This window comes from Zeus faber (genome assembly GCF_960531495.2).
Source record: "Zeus faber genome assembly, chromosome: 8".
NCBI lineage: Eukaryota > Metazoa > Chordata > Actinopteri > Zeiformes > Zeidae > Zeus > Zeus faber.
This window is the reverse complement of record NC_137195.1, coordinates 9,007,515-9,029,725: the sequence shown is the minus strand read 5'-3', so window position 1 is coordinate 9,029,725 and position 22,211 is coordinate 9,007,515. Positions and strand designations below refer to the sequence as shown.

The 22,211-nt window shown below is 46.5% G+C and overlaps 4 protein-coding genes across 4 annotated transcripts; all 4 read right to left on the bottom strand.

Annotated features, from left to right (window-relative positions):
• Window positions 1-430: 430 nt before the first annotated feature.
• Window positions 431-4,712, bottom strand: kdf1a (keratinocyte differentiation factor 1a). Its single transcript, XM_080005047.1, has 4 exons — window positions 4,451-4,712; window positions 2,666-3,744; window positions 2,074-2,148; window positions 431-1,099 (listed from the first exon to the last, which is right to left on the bottom strand). Exons 2-4 carry the CDS (start codon window positions 3,723-3,725, stop codon window positions 1,008-1,010), a joined length of 1,227 nt encoding a protein of 408 aa, XP_079861173.1. The 5' UTR covers window positions 3,726-3,744; window positions 4,451-4,712; the 3' UTR covers window positions 431-1,007.
• A 3,384-nt stretch (window positions 4,713-8,096) lies between these two features.
• On the bottom strand, window positions 8,097-9,747 carry LOC307234207 (trophoblast glycoprotein-like; the record flags this gene model as incomplete). Its single annotated transcript, XM_080005813.1, has 2 exons — window positions 8,097-9,107; window positions 9,700-9,747. 2 exons carry the CDS (start codon window positions 9,745-9,747, stop codon window positions 8,097-8,099), a joined length of 1,059 nt encoding a protein of 352 aa, XP_079861939.1.
• Window positions 9,748-10,266: 519 nt separating this feature from the next.
• On the bottom strand, window positions 10,267-12,496 carry LOC307233674 (transmembrane protein 222-like). Its single transcript, XM_080005055.1, has 6 exons — window positions 12,367-12,496; window positions 12,188-12,272; window positions 11,594-11,625; window positions 11,413-11,509; window positions 11,161-11,291; window positions 10,267-10,721 (listed from the first exon to the last, which is right to left on the bottom strand). The coding sequence occupies exons 1-6, from the start codon at window positions 12,492-12,494 to the stop codon at window positions 10,634-10,636; spliced, it is 561 nt and encodes a 186-aa protein (XP_079861181.1). The 5' UTR covers window positions 12,495-12,496; the 3' UTR covers window positions 10,267-10,633.
• A 918-nt stretch (window positions 12,497-13,414) lies between these two features.
• wdtc1 (WD and tetratricopeptide repeats 1) lies at window positions 13,415-20,621 on the bottom strand. The gene is made up of 16 exons (XM_080005041.1): window positions 20,502-20,621; window positions 19,761-19,894; window positions 19,358-19,441; window positions 19,211-19,257; window positions 18,821-18,932; window positions 18,538-18,725; window positions 18,115-18,297; window positions 17,880-17,971; window positions 17,645-17,757; window positions 17,467-17,542; window positions 17,267-17,360; window positions 16,716-16,886; window positions 16,388-16,623; window positions 16,135-16,303; window positions 15,758-15,950; window positions 13,415-15,195 (listed from the first exon to the last, which is right to left on the bottom strand). Exons 2-16 carry the CDS (start codon window positions 19,806-19,808, stop codon window positions 14,998-15,000), a joined length of 2,004 nt encoding a protein of 667 aa, XP_079861167.1. The 5' UTR covers window positions 19,809-19,894; window positions 20,502-20,621; the 3' UTR covers window positions 13,415-14,997.
• Between the last annotated feature and the right edge of the window lie 1,590 nt (window positions 20,622-22,211).

Genomic DNA, 22,211 nt, shown 5'->3' with positions numbered 1-22,211 from the left:
AGAAAAAGCTTCTATGACACAGCACAGGGAGCGAGGAGAGCAACAACACAGATGCGAGGCCGAGGAAAATTAGGGGTCAAAAGACAACGGCACAAAACACCCAGCGACGTGTTCATGTGGCACAAGAAATCTACTGCAGGACAATAAAGAACGCAACGGCGAGTGAGGATAGAGGAGGACGGCACTGAGTTTTGTGTCACTCTGTGTGGCCTATTTAGTACGTATGTTCCTCACGTCGGCACTTTAACCAGTTAAAATGAGCGCTAGACAATTTACATTAATTAGTTATACTGGGGGGGTGAACAACCTACAGCAAATATGTAGGAATGCAAAAAGCACAGATGAATATATAATTTTTATTTGACTAACAATGAAGATAAAAAATATATATATATATAACACAATGCCGCAAATATTTTTAACAGCCCAAACGTAACATGAACATCCCAAATATGGCTCGAAAATACAAGTGAGTTTTTGAACTGTTCAAGTCAAAATCCGCTACCAAATCCATCTACAGAGACGAGTCTGTCAAAAAAAACTCAAGGCCCGATGACCCAAAACACTTTGGGATCAAGTCTCTCGGGATGTCTGTGCGGAACATTGCGTGGAGTGTCGTCACGTGTCTTTACACTACACAGTGGAGATTGTGCAAGCATAAAATACTAAATGAAAATTAAGGATACGCATAAAAATACAAAAAAAAATAAAATAAAAATAAAAAATACATTTTGGCCCATCCACGGACAGCTTGCAGAGGCGGACAGGCGTGGAGGTGCGGCTCCATCTCCAAATCGCACCCAAGGTCCACGGGTTTCGAGCGGAGGCCAAACAGTGTCAAAAGTTACGGCGGCGTCCACCAAGGGCACAAGGCGCTTCCCCTCTGTAACATTGAATCTTGATGGAGGCGAGTGACGACGGCGGCAGAAAACGAAGGTAGACCACAGAGTGGGCAACGTCCCTTTCCAGTGCGAATCTTCTTCCTTTTGGTTCGGTGTTTGTCCGGTTCAGAGGACGTGCAGCAGGGGAGCCCCCGAAGAGTCCGTTTCAGTTTCGTGCTGATAGGGCGAGTAGGCGGTGGCCGTGCCGGACGAGAGCGCTGCGAGGGCAAGACAGTAATTTACTTACACAACATGGGCAGATAAAACCCACAAAAACAACAAGGGAGATATTCACTTATATATAATATATGTGTATTAAAAGAGGGCTGCTAAAAACTGCGCTTGCGCACTCTTGTACGCTTGCAAACTCGCCAAGTTTTAAACGACATCCGATTCCGTTTCAGCAACATCGAGAGGTAGGTTCGATACAGGTTTTGAGGGTGTGTGCACTGAGACGTTAAACATTTGTGAAAGTTGATTTTAGGAGCCTGGCACATTCCCAGGCTGAGCATTAATGGATGCGGAACAGCGCCGCTTTCAAAAGACCATGTAATAAGATAACTCCCACTTTGCCAGGGGCTCAGCGCCGAGCGACAAGGAGAGAGGCCACTGCACGGCGATTAATCCGTAACACAAGACGCGCATTTAAATGCATAATAATAATAATAATAACAAACCACCGGGCGGCATGCAGCGTATACTTATTGCGATTTGATCCACGAGCCTCGTCGGAGCCAAAGTGTAAAACCCAAAGCCGAAGGGGAAAGTTAGGCAGAGCAATGGTGGTGTAAGGTGGCATGCGAGGAGGAGGAGGAGTAGGAGGAGTTGGCGGATGAGTAAGGGATTATTCAGGAGAAAAGGTAGGAATGCCTGGGGTTTTCCACCCCCGGAGTCTCATCGACTTATCGGTGCCTTACTGGAAAGCCGAGAGGAGCTGAGGAAGTGCCTGCAGCTGCACAGGGGTACAATAGAACATGCCCAGCGCTCGTTTTGCCCCCGGCGGCTTGCAGCCACGATAAGATCCCATTGTCCGGGACAACTTGGTGTTACATACAGCATTGATATGATACAGCCTGACATGCACGTAGCGCCCGCCGGTCGGATTCGCCGCCATGCCTTATGCATTCACGGGCGAATACGAGAAACAAAAGCGGGCGTCGCAGTATTATTTTCCTGTAAACGGCGTACTTACTCCTGCCGCTGTAGTGTCTCATCTTCCGCGCCAGTTCGTCCGACGATGTCAGCTCCGACACCTTGACCTCGGGCACTGCGGCGGTGAGGGGAGGGGGAAAAAAAGGGAGCGTGAGCGCGAGGGCCAGACAGACTAAAGAGGGCTCAACCGATTCAGCACAATAACCTGTCGGCGACATAATGGCGCGTCCGCGCGTTGTCATTTTCATTTAGAGGAAACCGCCTCGGTAAATGCGCCGGGTGTTGACAGTTATGTTACGGCTGGCGACGATGTCACGGTGCCAAAGTTCAGCTTTGTTTACAGAATGTGTTTTTGTTTCTTTTTCCCTTCATCTCCATTTCGTTTCCGCATGACGGCGGCAGTGTTAAAATGTCAGGCCCCTCGCAGCCGGAACGCCGCTTCGGCAGCATTGCCCAACACGCTGCGAGTGCCACGGACAAACACAGCGCGACTGCTGAGCCTTTGGTATGTGGAAGGGACCCCGGGAACCCTGGCTATCTTATATTTTAAACATCATATACTGTTATTTAAATGTGAATATATTATGGGCTCATCCCAACGTGTCAGGTGTTGGTATTTGGATCGATCTTACTGTCGCTGCTGATGAAGGTGTTGGTCATGGTCTCGTTGCCGCTGTCGGGGAGAGTCCCGTCGCTCCTGACGTTGGGCCGCTGGACCGAGGGGTGGGAGTTCTTGTTCCGCTTCCCCTTCCGCATGCTGATGCGGATGACGCCGTGCACCAGCTTGCACTCGGCCTCCTGCTTCTCCAGGTTGTAGTCCTGGGCGATGCTGTAGATCAGCTCGCTGATCTCGTTGGTCTTGCGGGAGAAGGAGGAGTCCGAGGTGCACTTGGCCAGTTGGTCGATCTGGTGCAGCGCGTAGAGCTCCAGCAGCTTCTTGGTGATGAGGGAGTCAATGTCCGTGCCCGTGTCGCTCAGGTCGTCCAGGTCCAGGTCGTCCCGGGAGTACAAGCTGGTGTCGCTGACGGGGCGCTGGCTGTTCCCCTTGGTGCTCTTGTGGGTGCGTTTGGGGGCCGGGTGCGGGTACACCACCGTCTGGCCGGCGATGCGCACGTCCGGGTAGCGGAAGCTGTCGCTTGTGGGCAGCTTGGAGGGTTTGCACGGCATGCTGGACTCCAGCGGGATGCCGCACGTTGGGTTGGAGACGGCCATGATGTTCGGGGGGTAGGACTCGGCGCTGGTCTTGGAGGGGTGGTCCGTGGAGCTCTCGTTGACGGGGAGGCAGGGCTCCCGGCTGCCGTAAAAGCCGCAGGTGAGCACGCAACAGATCAGAGCCTTGCAGCCGCTCCAGCCCATGGAGGCGCACGAGCCGCAGGCATGTCTGCCCGCGGGCGCGCTGTCTGCCGACCCGGGGATGAAGCCTATAGTCTCAGACCCGCGCCCGTTGGTGTTCCGCGCGCGGCCCCTGCGGCCGTGTTTGGCTTCCGCGGGGTGCCGCAAGGGGTCGAGGTGGTGGCGGTGGTGGTCCGGTGCGTGCTCCCCGTGGTGGCGGTCCTTGTATGACTCTTGGCTGGTGGTGCTGTCACGGGACACGGTGCGCTCATGGCGGTAGCGGTCCGCTCTGGTGCCGTAGGTGTTGTTGGGCCTGTGGTGGCGGGACGCCTGGGGAGCGCCCGTGCTGTGGCCAGGCATCGCTCAGAGTGCCCGAGATCTGATGTGAGAGGGCGGTCAAGGTAGAAAAAATAAATAGATGGAAGTCGTCAAGCTCATGAAGTGGAACAAAGTGAAAACGCCGACGTTTCACTTCTCATAGCCGCGAAACCCTGCTATAAAAAACTATATCAACAAGCAGCTAGAACAGACATGTAAATACAACCTGAGCTGAGTGGAACGCCATTTGAGTCTGTGAGATATTGGCCCACTCATGAGCCGCCCCATTCATTTGCATATAACAGATGGAAATGTGGCATTAAGAAGTAAAAGTGCCCCGAAATAAATAAATGTGGAATTATGAAATAAAAGTCCCTTTAAATAAATACATGTGGAATTATGAGATAAAAGCCCCGTGAAATAAATAAACAGTCTTTTAAAAAACATCCTTTTTGAATCAATAAAAAAAAAAACTTTATTTGAACCATATTTACTCATTTATTTACACATTTTACATGTGTATATGTAATACCCCGTTTATTTATTTCGGGATTTATTTCACAGACATTAATATATCCCATGTACATATCTATTTATTTATTAGTCATTAGTTATTTACTTGTTTCGTATTGACTCAAATGGCGTTCCATGGAACTGGGATGGCCTCAGACACTGTTGTGTGGCCTACATCTAGAGGACACACTGAAGGAAGTCGGTCTGCAACGCACACATGTTGGTTTCTTTTTGTTTGGAAAAGGTAAACTTACCGCATAGGAGAGGAAGGTCTGGAAAGCACGGAAATCCCAAAGTTTAAACTTACAAACAACAACAACAAAAAAACCTACAACAACAAAAAACTTCCCACACTCGCGCTTCTTCAGAAAGTGCAGGAGACGTGTCCCTCCCGGTGGAGCTTCCAGTGGCATGGATTGAAAGCACCGAGGAGCTTAGCCGTTCACGTCGGCGCTTTCCAGCGGGGCCCGGTCGGTGGTACGCGGCGTCGTCCACTCTGACTGCGCCGCCCGCCCGTGTCCTCGCCCCCTCAGCCCCCGGTGTCTGGTGCTCACCTACGGCGGCCGCGGCCAACTCCGCGAGACCCCGCCCACAAGTGGGGCGTGACGTCACGCAGCCGGAAACGCTTTCGTGTTTTCGCGGAAGAAACTGAAAGAATATACTGTATAAACTGACAATGACTGAAAATATTATCTATTAAAGCTATGAAAGTGTTGTCCCAATTGAATGTTTTAGGGTTAGGGGTGTTAGGGTTAGTGGGTTAGGGTTAAGTTAGGGTTAGGGATTAGGGTTAGGGGGGTTAGGGTTAGGGGTTAGGGGGGTTATGGTTAGGGTTAGGGGGTTAGGGTTAGGGGTTAGGGTGAAGGTTAGGGGTTAAGGTTAGGTTATGGGTTAGGGTTAAGTGTTAGGGTGGGGGATTAGGGGTTAGGGGTCAGGGTTAGGGTTAGAGTTAGAGTTAGAGGGTTAGGTTAGGGTTAGGGGGTTGGGTTAGGGGTTAGGCTTAGGGTGAGGATAGGGGTGAGGGGTTGGGGTTCGGGGTTAGTGTTAGGGGTTAGGGTGAGGGTTAGGGGCTAGGGCTAGGGTTAGGGTTAGAGTTAGGGTTAGGGATGAGGGTAGGGGTAAGGGTTAGGTATAGGATTAGGGTTAGGGGTTAGGGTTTGGGTTTGGGTTAGGGGTTAAGGTTAGGTTATGGGTTAGGGTTCAGGGATTAGGGTTAAGGGTTAGGGTGAGGGGTTAGGGGTCAGGGTTAGGCTTCGGGTTAGGGTTAGAGTTAGGGTTAGGGGGTAAGGGGTTAGGGGGTTGGGTTAGGGGTTAGGCTTAGGGTGAGGGTAGGGGTGAGGGGTTGGGCTTCGTGGTTAGTGTTAGGGGTTAGGGTTAGGGTTAGGGTGAGGGTTAGGGGTTAGGGTTAGGGGCTAGGGCTAGGGTTAGGGTTAGAGTTAAGGTTAGGGGTGAGGGTAGGGTTAGGGTTAGGGTTATGGTTTGGGTTTAGGGTTAGGGTTTGGGGTTAGGGTTAGGGGGTTAGGGTTAGGGTAAGGGGGTTAGGTTAGGGTTAGGGGTTAGGAGTGAGGGTTTGGGTAAGGGGTTCGGGTAAGGGTGAGGGTGCGGGTTTGGGTTTGGGTTTGGGTTAGGGTTAGGAGTTAGGGTTAGGGTTAGGGTTAGGGTTAGGGGTTAGGGTTAGGGTGAGGGTGGGGGTTAGGGGGTTATGGGTTAGGGTTAGGGGTTAAGGTTAGGGTTACGTTGCTTTCTATTCATTTAGGTTTACACCTGGCATGTTTTTATTTACTTATTTATCTCTTTTTGTTTACTGTTTACTGTTTGTCCTTTATTTACCCAATTTTATCTTCGCTTGTGTATCTTTTTAAATCAAACTATTATTGATTATTTGTATCATTGTATTGTTCAAAAAAATTGACATAAAATTAAAAAAAAGAAGAAAAATAAATAACAACAACAGCATTAAGAATAAGAAAATAATAAGAAGGGTTTGGGGGTTATGGTTAGGGTCAGGGTTAGGGTTAGGTGTTAGGGGGTTAGGTTAGGGTTTGGGGGTTAGGGTTAGGGGTTAGGGGGTTGGGTTAGGGGTTATGCTTAGGGTGAGTGTAGGGGTTAGGGGTTGGGCTTCGGGGTTAGTGTTAGGGGTTAGGGTTAGGGTTAGGGTGAGGGTTAGGGGTTAGGGTTAGGGGCTAGGGTTTGGGTTTGGGTTAGGGTTAGGGTTAGGGGTTAGGGTGAGGGTAGGGGTTAGGGGTAAGGGTTAGGTATGGGATTAGGGTTAGCATTTGGGGTTAGGGTTAGGGTTAGGGGTTAGGTTAGGGTTAGGGTTAGGGGTTAGGGTTAGGGTTAGGGTGATGGTGAGGGTTAGGGGGTTAGGGTTAGAGTTAGGGGTTAAGGTTAGGGTTACGTTGCTTTCTATTAATTTAGGTTTACGCCTGGCATGTTTTTATTTACTTATTTCTCCTTTTGTTTACTGTTTACTGTTTGTCCTTTATTTACCCAATTTTATCTTCGCTTGTGTATCTTTTTAAATCAAACTATTTTTGATTATTTGTATCATTGTATTGTTAAAAAAATTGACATAAAATTTCAAAAAAGAAGAAAAATAAATAACAATAACAGCATTAAGAATAAGAAAATAATAAGAATAGACTAAAATGGTCCCATATACAGGAGATAATTGCTTTGTATTAAAACTTTTAAAATATTGTATTTCTCGAAATAAATATTATATCAAAAAATGAAAATAGGAAATAAAAAAATGCAATGGTATTAAAAATAAATCATAAAAATTGTCTCATCCCGCCTCTCAAAGGCGATAATGAAGTTTTATTAAGTTGTGGGGGGGTCATCTGACATTTCTCTATGTATTGTTGTATTAAAACACAGAGAGAAGTGATGCGTGGAGTGGACTCCAGAGTGCTGTGTGTTAGTGGCATCCCGGTGCAGTAATAATTCAGAACCATGAGGAATAATGTAAATGTTCATAGAAACATACTGCACTGTGCCTTGGGAAAAACAAGTGGGAATTTCTCATTTATCATGGAGACACACAGCAGGTACGCACCTGCAGAACCGGCAGGTGTGTTGCTCACAACATTATCATTCATGCTGCCCTATTTCCCCTTAATGGAAACACTTAATCAACCTCTCAATTAAAATGGGAATAGTATGTTATTTGCTGTGCAGCCAAATCAGTCATGATAATCAGAATTAATACATAGAAAGATACGCTTAAAAAGATAAGATTAAAAACGATGCAAAGAAAACGAAATATATCAATATTTTCTTTATTATATACCATCAAAATGATGGCATGGGGTGGAGCAAAAGCCATTTTCATTGTTCCATATCATATGAAGTAATTAAAGCATATTTTATTACATTGTCGATTACACACACTGCATGACAAAGGTGTTCTTTTCTAAACATGTTTACTAGAAATTTATATTGTTTTATATACTGAAAACTAACAGGTTTTTTTTATCAAATAAAACTACATTAGTCCAACATGCATTATTCATGCCAAGTAAGCATCAATGTCATATTTCATTATGTTACTTTTATGGAGTATATAAAGATGACAAACATTGACAAAATATAAAAATTCAGGATCCAATGTAAAATAAAGAAATGTGGTGTGCCTCTTTATCAACATTATAAATACTGTATACTTACAGGCAACAAACAATTTATACACAAATAAGTGGCCTACCTCAGGATGGATAGAAGGCTGTAGTGCCTTAAAAACTAGGCACTTATAAGATAAGATCCATAACTTAAAATGATGTTAACCAAGAGCTGGGCAGCTCTGAAACACAACAAATGAAATCACACAAAACTTTAGATGCATACAATCCATTCACATCTATCTCATGTTTGTAAATTTATTTTAATTTTAGAGAGATTTCATAAGTTGAGGGGAGAGGTAGTGACCTGTCTGAGCTGTGTATCTATTGGCATCTTAACAACACAGGTCTCAGGATGCAACTGAGTTGACGGGGCGGAACCCATGTGTCCCCGTTGTTGCCCCCCGACCCCCGTCTCTGCCGAAACGTGCCTGGGACGAGGGTCTGAATCTATCTCATAGCGATAGTGGTATCCTTCCAGCACATCTCGACAAGCATCTCTCATGTCGGTCATCCACTTTTTCATGCCTTTACGATTGAGATAAAGAACAAATAGAAAGACCACGCCCACAAAGCCGAGCACCAGCCCTAGGAAGACGTAGGAGGTCTGGAGGGAGAGGTCAGTCACATCTGGCAGGGGGTGCGTATTACAGCCCACAGCCTGGAGCCCAAGCCCTCGGAGCAGTGTGTCGTACAGGGCTTTTGGGAAAGCGCACCGTACACTCCCTGCATCTGCCACTTTGGCCCAAGAGCTGTTCATCCAGGCCACAAAATCATGGATTTCACAAGAGCAGTCGTAAGGATTGTGACCCAGCAGGATGCGGGTCTTTCCCAGACTCCCCAGCTCCTCCAGTGCTTCGGCTTTGAGTCTCCTGAAAGTATTGTGGCTCAGGTCCAACACCTCCAGGTGGTTCATGCCAGAGAAGGTGCCGTTGTAGACCGACACCAGAGAGTTGTTGGGGAGGAGGAGGGTTTGCAGGCTTGGGAGGTGGGTGAACGTCCCCGGTGGCAGCAGCACGAGGCGGTTTCCGGAAAGGTCCAGGTGGAGTAAGCCCCCGAGGCCCCCCCAGCGCAGGGCAGTGGTGAGGTCCGTCAGGGAGGTGGAGTTGTGGAGAGAGCGGCTGAGGTTGAGCACCTGAAGGGGGCTGCCCAGGATGTTGAATGCCTCTGGATGAATCGACACTAGCTGGTTTCCGCTGAGATCTAGAGTGCGCAGATTGGACAGGGCAGTGAAGGTGTGGGAGGCCACCTCTCTGACCCTGGTGAAATGACTAAACACTGTATCACTTGTCTTTACACAATGAATATGTTATCATTTTTGCATGAAGTAAAGGTAAACATATGCACTGCATATCCACTTTTCATTTTAACACAATTCATGACAATTACTTCGGAGACCAGGAAAGCTTGAGACAGTATTTTAATATTATTTTTAATGAGAAGCAAACAAATATACTGGTGAGTCAATCATGATAATAAGCAATAGCGATATCCTCACCTATTGTTGCTTAGAATGATGTTGGTGACATTCTTCACATCTGAGAATGAAACAGGTCCAATCCGGCGAATATTGTTCCCTGTGATGATAACAGTCCTTGCATATATTGGAAAACCAAGCGGCACCTTGAGCAAATCCTTAGAAACACATGTCACCGTGTTTGTGGTAGAAAAGCATTGACAGCCAAAAGGACACTCCAAACACTGGTATAGGGCACAAAGCAGCAACCCCAAAAACACGCAAACCACTAAATTGCGCATATTTAAATTGTAGCGGATAAACAAGCATCAACTTCTTCTTTTGTTTGGATGCAGCAGAAAGTGTTGACACCATGAGAATAAATAAGTCCAGATCTTTATGCCATCTCAACTTGTTTTAGAGCTACAGCGTCTTCTCTTCCATACTTCAGAGGTGAAGAGGGCTTTGCTTTCATCCTTCGTTATCTGCTCCACACTGGGAACAAAAGGTTCCAGCAAACTGATGGTGGTTTATATCACACACACAATGTGTCAGGGGAAACTGTGGGTGCGCGGCTCTCTTAAAGGGACAGGGAACAGTCTGACTCTGACCTACACCTCAGCCTAGCAGTGAAAATACAAAAAGGCAATGAGTACAATTTATCTGAAACCAGCTCTATGAGCAAAACACACAATTAAAAAAAAGAAAAAATATATATATATATATATAAGACAAAGGCAAATAAAACTCATATACAAATAATAAATGGACAGGGATCAAAATGACAACAATGTAAAATGTTGATTTAATAACAAATCAATGTTATATTGTATGTTTGTGCAATTACCGGTGGAGTTTTTGAAACTGTGTAACTGCTGCTGGATTTGGGCTAGCACATAAAATACATAAACATAACTGCACAAGTAAAAGAAACAAAAAACAAAACAACTCAACCCCTCCCCCACCCACCCAAAACATTAATGATAATGCCCAATGTAATAAGACAGTAGTTTTTACATGAGTGAAATATATTACTCATTATATTGTCCATCAATTTTCCTTCTATAGCTACAGATCTCATGGGATCTGTAACAAGGACCAGTCACAGTACGTGTTAAATATCCAGCAGACCTGCTCAAATCTTTGCTTTAATGGAGTTCAAAATGACCATCAAGCAACTGCCCTAAGCCCATTCTAACATCCAAACGTCCTTATCACTGGAGACAATGACGCATCCGTTTCTGTATGAAAAAAAGGGGTCCCATGAAAAGGGATCCTCCAGCCAATGGCAATATATAAAATGAAGAGAAAGTCAATGTTTCATCCCATATTCTCCACTCCGGTTTGGGTCCTGAGGGATCTTACTGTAGGTTGAAAGTGAGGATGAAGGTGACAATGACACCAGAGAGCATGAAGAAGGGAAGCCAGGTCTTGAGAAATGCACCGCAGCTGAGGAACAGAGAGAACGATCATTACCATCGGCCATCACAAGCACAATTCTCAAGGCTCCACGAGGTCCACCGGCCCTCCACCGGCCCCCCACCGGTTCTCTGGATGTAGCCTGCATGCTACTGTCCTTTCCATCCTTTCTCCCACTCCACGGCCAGAAGAGGGAGGCCCAGTGGAGAGGTGACCTCCAACGGTGGCACCGATGGGAGTGCTTCTGTCAGAGATGAATTACATGCCCACCCCCTGTTTAAAGACTTAGTGCCCCAGGTATAGAATGCAGGGGCAGCACAAACTGCGAGGACAGCGCTTTTTTCTATGTGGGTCAGCAGAGAATAATGAGGGTGTTTCTCTGAGCCATATGCCTCTTTATGCAAGATACAACCACTGAAGAGCGTCACAATTTGTAAAATAACAAATGACACCAAAATATGAAGTGTACCTGACATATCTCCCATGGACAAAAGACAGTACACAGAGGTTGAGCATGGTCCAGGACGTGCTGTTGTCGTAGCGCATGAGGTTGAGGGCCATGGCAACGTGGGAATGGCAGTTATCAAAGAGAAGGTTGTGCTGAAAAAAGACAAATGACATCACATGATGTCATGGAGCAGATGCTCCTTTCCTCATATACAAGTAGTTTACAAGTATTTAAAACTATGTTGTGTATATATATGAGTCATGGGCATCGTACCGGCCTGCATTTGTACTCCTCAGACGCATCGTGGACAGCTTTGTCCCAGACTGCAGGACCGTTTCCACAGACCTTGCTCGAGTCAAGCTTCCAGTACCTGCACAAGACAATTCAGCGTAATTTACCAACATGTCGCAATCTCAGTTGAAAAAACAAGCAAAGATATAATCCACCCACTTACTTTGTAGGACGACCAAAGCCCATGTCATCCTCCTGGGGGGGGGGGGGAAAGTGGGAAGCGGTTTAACTGGAATGTCACATTCCTCTTCAAAATATCGGTCCATAGACATTAGTCCTGTTGGTCTGACAACTGACAATAACATTAAAGGGTTGGAGGAGGATGGGTTCGAACAGTCCCGGAGGTGCCGTGTGGTCTAAAACGTGATAAACATGATTCAATTAAAGCTTTATTATGACGTTATCTCATAGCCTCTATTATCATGGCTTAATAAACAACTTCCAAATATTTAGCCATGTTAATGAAAGCCTTTTAATCTTACTTCGTGTACCCTCCTCCTGAAGGTGCATTTTTTAATACAGATGAATGATTATAAGTAGATATGAGATACAATTCCTCATGATAATAAGGCCCAAACAGGCTCTGTTTGAAAGGAGCGTTTTGGGCGCGTAATTTTGCTGTGACGTTATTTAAATTACCGCAGGTATTTGAAATGCATGGGGCGAGGTCAGCAACATACAATATTATACCCGCCATCGTCCACCCCCGATCATTACAACACTTTAATAAATAGGGCGTTACATGATTTACACTCACCGAAACGAAGTACGACCCCGCGAAGTCCCTGATGACCCCTGCGGAGGTGCATATTCCCATGTGACCGATGAACGGGAAAATCCATCTTAAACGACGCAACAAAAAAAAACACCGTTCACGAAACACGCAGGGCGACACAAGCTATGCTAGCAGGGCCGGCAGGGCGCAGACATACTTACGTTACAATGGGGAGGGGCGTCCAAACTATACAATAAGGGTGACGACTTTTCATTCGGTCGTTTTTCTCAAAGCTCCCGCGGTAACTCATCATTACGTCGACCTCGCCCGCCTCGTCCGCCTCGGCCATTACTTAAGCGTTTCGACGGCCCGTGACGTCACGGCGCCGGGGAATCACGTGACCACGGGCGCTCGGAAATCGGCCATTCCCGCCCACCCCCCCCCCCCCCCGAGCCAAATGTGTTCCGAATTCAACAAGCACCAGCACTAAGTTAAATTATTAAAAAAAAAAAAAAACGATGCGAAGGGAACTTCGCTCACCGGAACGGCATGCGCTATGCTATATTATGATTATTATATTGTTATCTCGGTCTCTGAAATTCTGAATTTGGAATTTCGATTTAAATGGCCAATACATTACTATGCACTTTCACAGTAGGTGGGATTTTTCCGAGTTCCGACTTCACTGGAATGCAGCATTAAACACCTAGGGGGCGGGGCCGCCCGCTTGACAGATTGTGGTGTGATCTGCAAGCAGCGACCTGTGCGGCTGGATGAAGCACTTCTTGTGGAAGCACGCCGTCAAGCCCGTTCATGAGCCAAAGGATCGCACATCACTTTGGATTTGGTGACAGAAAACCCCAGAGAAGGAACACACAGGGCCCCTCTTTCGGCCATGTGCATGTGATCGCTGCAAGGCCGTTACTCTTCACGCTGGGGTCATCTCATTAGTGAATGTGGGCCATTTGATGAAACTACAACTCCTTACAGGCTGGTGATACATGGCGCATGCACAATCTAAATGGTCAGCAAAACCAAAGCCGGGAAGACGCTGATAAATTGGAAGTTATGTTCCCCAGAGTCCCTCTAGCCTGGGGTGGGAATGCATCTGGGCCAACTCAGTTATTGAAACATGAGCTTTTAAACTCAGCGGTTCACCAATCCACCAGCTCACCAATATATTAGCGAATCAGACTTGGTGCTTGTACAACAGCCTGTTCCACAATAGTCTTCATTTATTTGTTTGCAGCAAAGAACTTTACACACCCCTCAAAGGAAAATACAGCAAGTATTTCAAATGACTTGAACAAACGAGAACATGGAAGCGTCGAAGACCGAGTCTGCACACAATCCTCTCATTTGCAAAGAGCAGTAAGTTGCCTCTAAGTTGCTGTTTGGCAACGGAATGGATCCATGTTCAGATGCCAAAACCTATGGTCAGAAGCCCAATAGAAGCAGCACTTCAATATCTTACTGTAGCAGAGGACTAGTGCCATACAACTATAAGGAGGGAAAAGCCCATGGTTCAATCCCCAAATTACTTCGGTTTATATCCACTTTATAGGAAAGCTGAAAATATGTAGTAGTTTTCTACACATTTTTAGTTCACCACTTTTCCCAAAACACCAAACATATATGCCCCAAAACATGTCTGTGCGAGATTGAGGTTCGAGCTTCTTTGCAGGCCCTGCAATCGGTCTCACGTTTTTAGTCTCCAGTGACATTTGAAGGTAAGTGGGCTGTTTATTGTTCATTAAAAAAATAATAATAATGAATGCAAACCATACTTGACCATTTCTCCCCAACTAATGGAGTAGTGTTGCTGAAAATAAGTCAATAACACATTTTGGATATATTCCCTCTTAGCTAAAAAAAAAAAAAAGATTCTGAGTGGCAAATGAATGTTATGGGAAAACAGAGCGACATACCTTTTTGCATTATTCCTTGGCCACCAAATTACAGAGAAAGAAAACTTTGGACAGGAAAGGTTACTTGTTAGACAAGTTAAAAAAAAAAAAAAAAAAAGAGGCAGTGTTCCACCTCATTAGCGTACAGGTCATTTGAGCAACACTTACAATGTCCAACACAAAAATTTATGCCAATAAGCGAAGGTGAAAAAATCTTTAAATCGAATGCAGAGTCAATTACTTGGAAGTGAACTCTTTCTGAATGTGTTCTGTGTTCTGTGAGATGATCCTCCACGGAGGACACGGGGGGCTGTGGGGCCACGATACGACCTGACAATAGGTCGCCTTACTGTGGACTTCTTTTTTTCTTTTTTTTTTTTTTTAAATCTTCTATGCAGTGCTTCCCTCCAAACGCAAACCCGGTAAAGGGGCGCGGGCCTGCGCTCGGTGACTCCCTCTCCGAAAAGAGAGATGTGGGCGTGGTGCTGAAGTGTGCTCTCCTCTTAGTCAACGGTGCCGCCTGACCGCACGTGGCTGGAGGGAGCGACTGAGGTCTCTCGAGGGGGGCGGGGGGTGGGGGATCTCCTCAGCCCTCCATGAATCCCTCTCCCTAAAGTGGTCTCCGCCGATCCTCTCTCAGGATGGGGGAGGGTGGTGCATAGTGCAGAGATGTGGTTTGACATTCACACAATCGATCAATCAATGTCTCTTTCAGCTGAGAGGGGGAAAATGAACGTTGAAAAACAACAAAACTATGATGCTTTCCCCCCTATGCGAACATATGCGCGCGCGCACACACACACACACACACACACACACACACACACACACACACACACACACACACACACACACACACACACACACACACACACACACACACACACACACACACACACGCTTTGCCGCCTACTCAGCGTTCTATAGAATGTTTGAGGGAGTTATTTAGCTCGGCCGACATTGTACTTGTCCCTCTGAGCTGTCCTCATCGTCCGAGCCCTCGGGGCCGACGCCTCGCAGGCCCGTGATACGGTAGCCCATGTTGAGCAGCATTACTTCCAGGGGATCGGCATTCATACGTCGCTGGTTGGCCTGCGCCGCGCCTTCCATATCCTCCACCACGCGCCCGTTCTCCGTCTCGGTCTGGACACGGAACCACAAAGGGGAAAGCTAGATTACAGCACTGTAATGGTGTCAGCAGAAATGAGACCAAAACCGTCTATGCTGTAACAAGTTAAAAGAAGTGTTTAATCTTGGTGCCACTTGATGAGTAATTTAATTGAGTTATTTATCATCAGCTTTTTTGGCCAAATTTGGTACTTGTATGCATTATACTATACTGCCCAAGGGTTAAGGATGTATCAAAAAGCTGTCACATTCTTACTCGTGTCTTATTGAATACCAAGGGCGGTGAGGATGGTTTTGGTGCATCTACTTGCCACATTTAACCACGCGATGGACAAAAACAATAAAACACTGGCATGTATTCTGTGGCAAGTACCCAATACACTTCTTTAATAGCTTGTTAATGCAGAAATATAACATATAACTATACATATACAACTAAACTGCTTTCCTCATGGTGAAGTAAGTTACAACCATAATTTGTATTCACTTAATACATAAATACTAGCATTATGTGTGTTGTTTTCAAAAGCCAAATACAAACCGTTTCAGTAGAGACAAAATAATATATTTTGTTTACCTCTGGTCTGGGGTTCCATAGCCGGACCACAGGGTCAATGCCGCTGGTGGCCAGGAAGCAGTAGCTTGGGTGGGGCTGCAAACAATTGACTATAGACTCGTCGCCCTGCAGGATCCTCACCAGATTGGTTGTCTCTTTCTCCCAAATGAAGAAGGAGCCATCATCGGAGCCGCTCACTATGTACTGGCCTTTACTGTAAAGGTAAGAGCAATGCAGGAGGAGGGAAATGTATTCTTTTTTTTTGCCCATGCGTAAAATTGTACATCCCGTTTTGATCTTGTACGCATTGTGTGTAAGCTCAGCGTCGCAGTAACTCCCAGTGTCCCCTGACTGCCACCTAGTGGTGGCTCAGAAAACCTGCACTGAAATGCACTGACCTTCCAAAAAAGTTGGCCTCTTTGATGTCAGTGGTGGTGTTGCAGTGACCACAGTAACGATGTTTATAGTCAAAGCTGCGGTCCCTCAATACGACTTCATCCTCTGGAATAGACTCTTTACGGCTGAATGAGTGGAAGCGGATGGAGGTGTTGGACTTCTTATCGTCTCCTGGGACGGGAAAACACAGAAGCGTTCATCATAAAGGTATGCACGCACGCACGCACAACCAATTAAAAACGTCCAATTCCCAACCTGACTCAGCCTTGGAGAAGAGCGCCGCCTTGATGTCTTTCTCCAAAGCGTCGCAGGCACCACTATGGGCCTGTTCTGGGAACTTTCCTTTGAAGTCGTCCAAGCACTCCAGCGCCTCCGCCACATACCTGAGCTCAAACAGGCAGCGTGCGAGCCTGAAATGAGCCTTCAGGTGGGCGGGGTTTAGGGTTAGGGCCTTCAAACAGTCCCTGAGGGCATCGTAATGGTCGCCGTCCCTGTGGAATGCACAAAGCCATGGTGATTGACATGATAAGCAGGAGACGGCCAGGCGGCCCCCTGGGGTGCTGAGAGCGCGGGGGGCTCCTACCACTTCCGCTTCATGTAGGCCGCGGCTCGGTTTCCATAGAGCATGGCATTGTGGCTGGCCTGATGGATCCCTAAACTGTACAGCTGGATGGCGTGGGTCCACTGCTGCCGGGCAAATGCGTCGTTCGCCTGTTGCTTTATCCTTTCCAAATGTGAAGGGAGCTCAGCGGAACTAAACACAAAGGAAGACAGATGTTAACTGACTTTAAAGTCATTTTAAGGCAAGATAAGAGTGGTACAATGTACTGGCACTTTTTTCTCCATCCTCATCATGGTGGTTGATATCTATCATTTACTATTATTTATTATACATTTATTTTCCTTCCTTCCTATTTTCCATTTATGTCACGCTTGTGACGTACTTTAACATACAGGAGATTATTCAGACCGAAAAAAACCCAACAAAAAAAAAACAACATTTTTACCCACCCTGTAAAATTACAGCCATTTGTGTTTGTGTGTGTGTTTTTTTTTTGTTTTGTAACTTCCCACTTCAAGGTTGTGAAACTAAACTAAGCAGGTTTTTTTCAGAGGACAAGACTGAGGATTTACCTAGAACAGATCATGCTTTCGGCTAATCTGAAGTGACTGGCCGGCAAGTGCATTCCATTTGATACTCCATTGGCTGTCTTCCCATTCTGCACATCTGATCAAAGTTAGGATGTCAACACAGGGCACAAAAATAAGAGCACTGGTGCATCTATGTGTGTAATGCAAGAAGTGTTGTCTGGTGTGGATGGCACAGTGTTTACCGGGTGATGATTGGCACTTTTTTGGAAGAAGAAAAGTGTATGGCCTCTGTTTGAACGTCAAGTCAAATAGGTAAACCTGCAAACACATGCAAAAACATAGACAATTAGCATTAAAGGCTGAATCAGATTTATCTTAAAATGTGAACTCTTTGACTGTTGCTAAAATAATAAGCATTACCTGTTCGCCGCCCATGTTCACTAGCAGCTCGGTGCCGTCGGGACTGAAGGTAACGTACGTGGCCACCAGAACCCTGAGGCGGTTATAGTCTGGGAGCTTCACAGGTAAATGTCCTGGAGTAGTAGGGACAAAACAGGAGAGATAACTTTGATTTTTCTACAGGATCTGTGTCCGCCACACGGCTGCTCCGAGCGTAAACGTTTCATCACTTGAGATGCAACACAGTTATACACACCTGCTACGTAATACTGTCCGGCTCCATCGGGGATGGGCTTCTGTCTGTCGCAGAACGTGTGCACTGCAGCAGTGTCCTGACTCATGGACTTCCTACATCGGATACAAATTCAATTTGTGACGAAAAAACATGTCCCGTCATGAAACCCATTTGTGCTTTAGTTTGTATTTCAACTGTGTAACCGTCTGAATAACCATATGTATTTTATTGTAACTTCAGAGAGATCCCAACTAACCTGTAGTTGTGGATCATCCTGATGTCATACAGGCGTACAAAGGGCCCGTTGGCTCCCACAGCCAGGTAGTTGTTATCTTGTGGATTGACGGCGAGACACTTGGCCTCCACAAGATGGCCACAGAACTCTGTCAGATCGATCAGCACCTCAGAGCGTTTACTGCTCTCCCTCAGGTCGTACTGCCTAGAGGGAATAAACAAAGGTCAAGTATTCCAGATAGCATAGAGAGCTTTTACATAATCTAAAACACAAATACATTTTCAGGGGTCATTCTGGCATTACCAAATTAAGAATTCAAGGATATAAAAATATAACCTTAGTCTCATTGTGTGCGCACACACACACACGCACACGCACGCGCACGCGCACGCACATGCACACGACTGGATGAGAACCCTGTATTTTGGATATTGTTATTAAAACCTGATGATGCCATCCTCTGCAGCACTCCAAAAGGTATTTGGCCACATGGGGGCCGTCGCAATGCGTTTGACTCTATTGGTGTGGTCAGAAAACATGTGGATGGTTTCCTTCGCCGTCACATCATGCACATGGACCTTTGTGTCCGCCGCGCCGGTTACCAAGATTCGGTCCCCTGAGTGAGGAAGAAACTGCACGTGCAGACAAATAGATGACAGTGACATGAGTATCAAAATGACTTTTATTCCGTATTCAGTATTCAAAGATTGTGATTCCACATTCTCACCTTCACAGAGAAGATGTTCGCTGCATGGCCCGTATGCATAGTGATGAGCTTCTTGTGTTTGAATGGGTCCCAGATGATGGCGTGTTGATCATCTGAGCCCGAGGCCAGGAGACTGGGAAACAGAATGGTGAAAGTGAGTCGTAAAACACTGTTGCAGATCTTATATATCGCACACCAGTATAAATACATTAGGGTAATATGTGAGATAAAAAATATTCATGCGGACAATCTTTAAAATCGCTAATCATTTATTCACGTACACTGCAGAAATAAATATCTAGATTTCTTTTGTGTAATGCATTCAAAAGCACAATCCCTGGAATCTCTTAGCGCAAGAATCTCATATAATTGAACAATATATTTTAGTAAGCTTCTTTATTTTGAACTTACTCTCCTCTTTCGTTCCATTCCAGGCAATTCACACATCCAGTGTGGCCCTGAAAATAAAATAAACATCAACCAAGGGAAAGAAATGTACTAATACAGAGTTGGAAATAATCTCTAATTGTCTCCCTGACCCATTAACAAATGTTTCACCTGAAGCTCAGCTTCCAGTCCCAGTCTCTTGATGAAGGGGTCCGTCACATGATAGAACCTTTGGAAGCCCAACGCTCTCTTATCCTGAAGACATGAATCAAAGGCTCCATCATTCTCTTCAATAAAATGTTTAGTTTGGGCATTATTAGGCTTGATCATATTTTTCTTATTATTTTTTTTAATCTCACTGGCTAGAAGACCTGAATTGATTTCTGCCCAAGTAGATTAGTAACAAGACTTAAGACTTTTTCAGCATTGAAATGGCCAAAACAATGCGGCACGACAGGGAAGACAGTTAAAGGATCCTTTCATCTGGGATCCGTGCAGTCATGCAATTCGCTACGCATTTCAATACACGTCAGCAGACTGAGAATCTAAACACTTGCGTTGTCATGTTACTCACTCTGATCTGTCTGTGCAGGATGTCCCTGGTGATGTTAACAGCAGACATGATCTCACCAAATCCTACAGTGGGCAGTGGTCTGAGGTGACAGTTCCTGGGCCCAGAGCTCAGATGGCATTTACTGGGACTACAGGCTGCAGGTCAAACAACAACATTAACAGCATAGAGACCAGATAATAACAATACTACTACTACTACTAATAACAACAACAACAACAACACATTCAAATAAGAATACAAAATAAACAAATAAATGACAAGTAGAACTATAAAGGTTGGGATCATAAAATAACAAAACAAACTACTATCACTGCTTGTTTCAGGAGTGTTTAGCTGTGACTGGGACATACAGTTGGTTGGAGACTCTGACAAATGTACTTCTTGTCAGTTCTAAGTCACTTTGGACTAAAGCTTCTGCTGAATGACGTCATGCACAGTAATGGAACACATTCGTTTACACAACAGTGAATCCGGATTGTGACCCGTGGAGACCTGCGGTACGTGTACCGTCAAGTCCGCCACGCCGCCGAGACCCAAATACGCCAGATGACCGTGCGGGCGATCGGTGCGACGGGCGCTCAGGTTTAAAAACACACCGGGGGGGGGAACGTGATCTACCTGGGCGCACGGGCCTGTGGAGAGCTGCCCGTCCACCGAGCAGCCTGGTGCAGCTAGCATACCAGCTACACAAACACGGACGCCCCACTTTCACGCACGTAACCGCCGCGCGGGCCACCTCACCTCGGGCATCGGAGGACGTCGACAGGGCGAGGCCATTGAAAGACAAGGCGTGAGATGTGAAGTGCGCCCGGGTTGACGGGCTGTTGACAGGGCGCTCGCTATCACAGGCGGAGATCGATGAGCACTTTACGTAAAAAAAACCCCCAAAAAAACAGTTACGCTGCGTAACGTACGGTGTCGCGCCGCTACGTAAATGGTGCGTAGGAGTGATTTGTGAATCCCGGGGCAGTGTTTCGACGTAGGACCGGGGCGTTCGGCGGGTGTCCGGTAGGTGCGAACGCAGTAACTTTTAAACATTTGAGGAAGGTAAACTTGTCGACAGGCACGAGTTTCCGGTCCAAGGAGTGTTAGACTGCTAGATTTGTTTCACGTGTTTGAAGCCAGGTCATTAGCGGTAATGTATTCTAAATAGAGGAGAATGTGCTTCCGATTTTGTGCCTATATCGTCCGCCTGCACATATGAGCACGCTCTCCTATTAATGTTGCTGGGTGGTGCTACTTCCCAAACAAATTGTTTTGTGGTGATAGGCCGCACTCGGCGACCAAAGGGCTGTTTGTTTTGCAGTCGTTCACGTGCACATCTTTTGTTTGCTTGTCCCGTGTCGTCGGTGCGTGACGTGGGCAGGGGGGCTGCTGCGTGGCTCGCTCTGTTGTTGGAGTTCAAATGGGCGGTTTCAAACCTCAGGGCGGGACTTTGACGTTGGGATTTATTGCGGTGGGGTTACGCTTGTTTCGCACGTTGGGACTGTCACGTCGGGCGGGACGGTAAAGGGCCGCAATCATTTCCGACACCGCAAATCCAATCCCGACAGTTCATACAGGTGTGTGGACGGACGTGCGCCGAGTGGAGGCGTGGCTACTTTGGACGAACGTAACTTGGAAGAAGCAGCAAAGAGGAACAAAGTATCACCGGGTGCGTTGCATTACATTTCACTGCATATATGTATGGAAGTATGTATATGTATGTGACAAATAAAAAGTCTTGAATCTTGAAGTAAAGACGCGGCGGCACGCGGATGGTCTTCACGGGCAACGCTGGACGTTAAAACGAGCGCTCGCCCTGTCGGCCTGGCTCCCAGTTGGCTGGCGGGCTGGAGCGAGCGGGGTGCGTCTGGCGCCGTGATGAGGGGTTCGGCTCTTTTTTTTCCGAGTCTGTTGTTGGCGACTCAAAAAAAAAAAAAAAAAAAAAAAAAAAGAGTCGTTCGATCTTCCGACTGTGCGTTCCGTCGGTGTAACGCACGGTGAGCGAGAGAGTTAGAAGAGTTTCGTTTGTCTCAGAATTGTGATGACGCCATGACTCTGTTATGAAAAACTGCGGATTCCAGGAAAAAAAAATGCAGTTTAACGCTCTAAAAAAAAAAAAAACTACTTCTGTCCGAACCATCCATTTTGTTGGGATGTGAAGGCGAAAATCGGGCGCGTTCGACACGACTCGACCCCTGGTGTTTTTGCACGGGGGCTTTAATTCAGCCCCCCAGTCACTATTTTCGGATTGCGAGTCGGAGGAGTCACTCGCTCGCCCCGCACGTTTGACGGGGTGACCCAGACGCCCAAGTCATAAAGCAATCGTTCGCCGGGGACGAGTCGTTCGCGAGTTACATCACCAATCTGGGAAGCGCTCGGTTCAGCGCCACAAACGGCCGGTCCGCAGCGTTGCTTTCACGCAAGGTAAAGTACATTTCGGCCCCCAAACCGCACCGATCGCTCGTT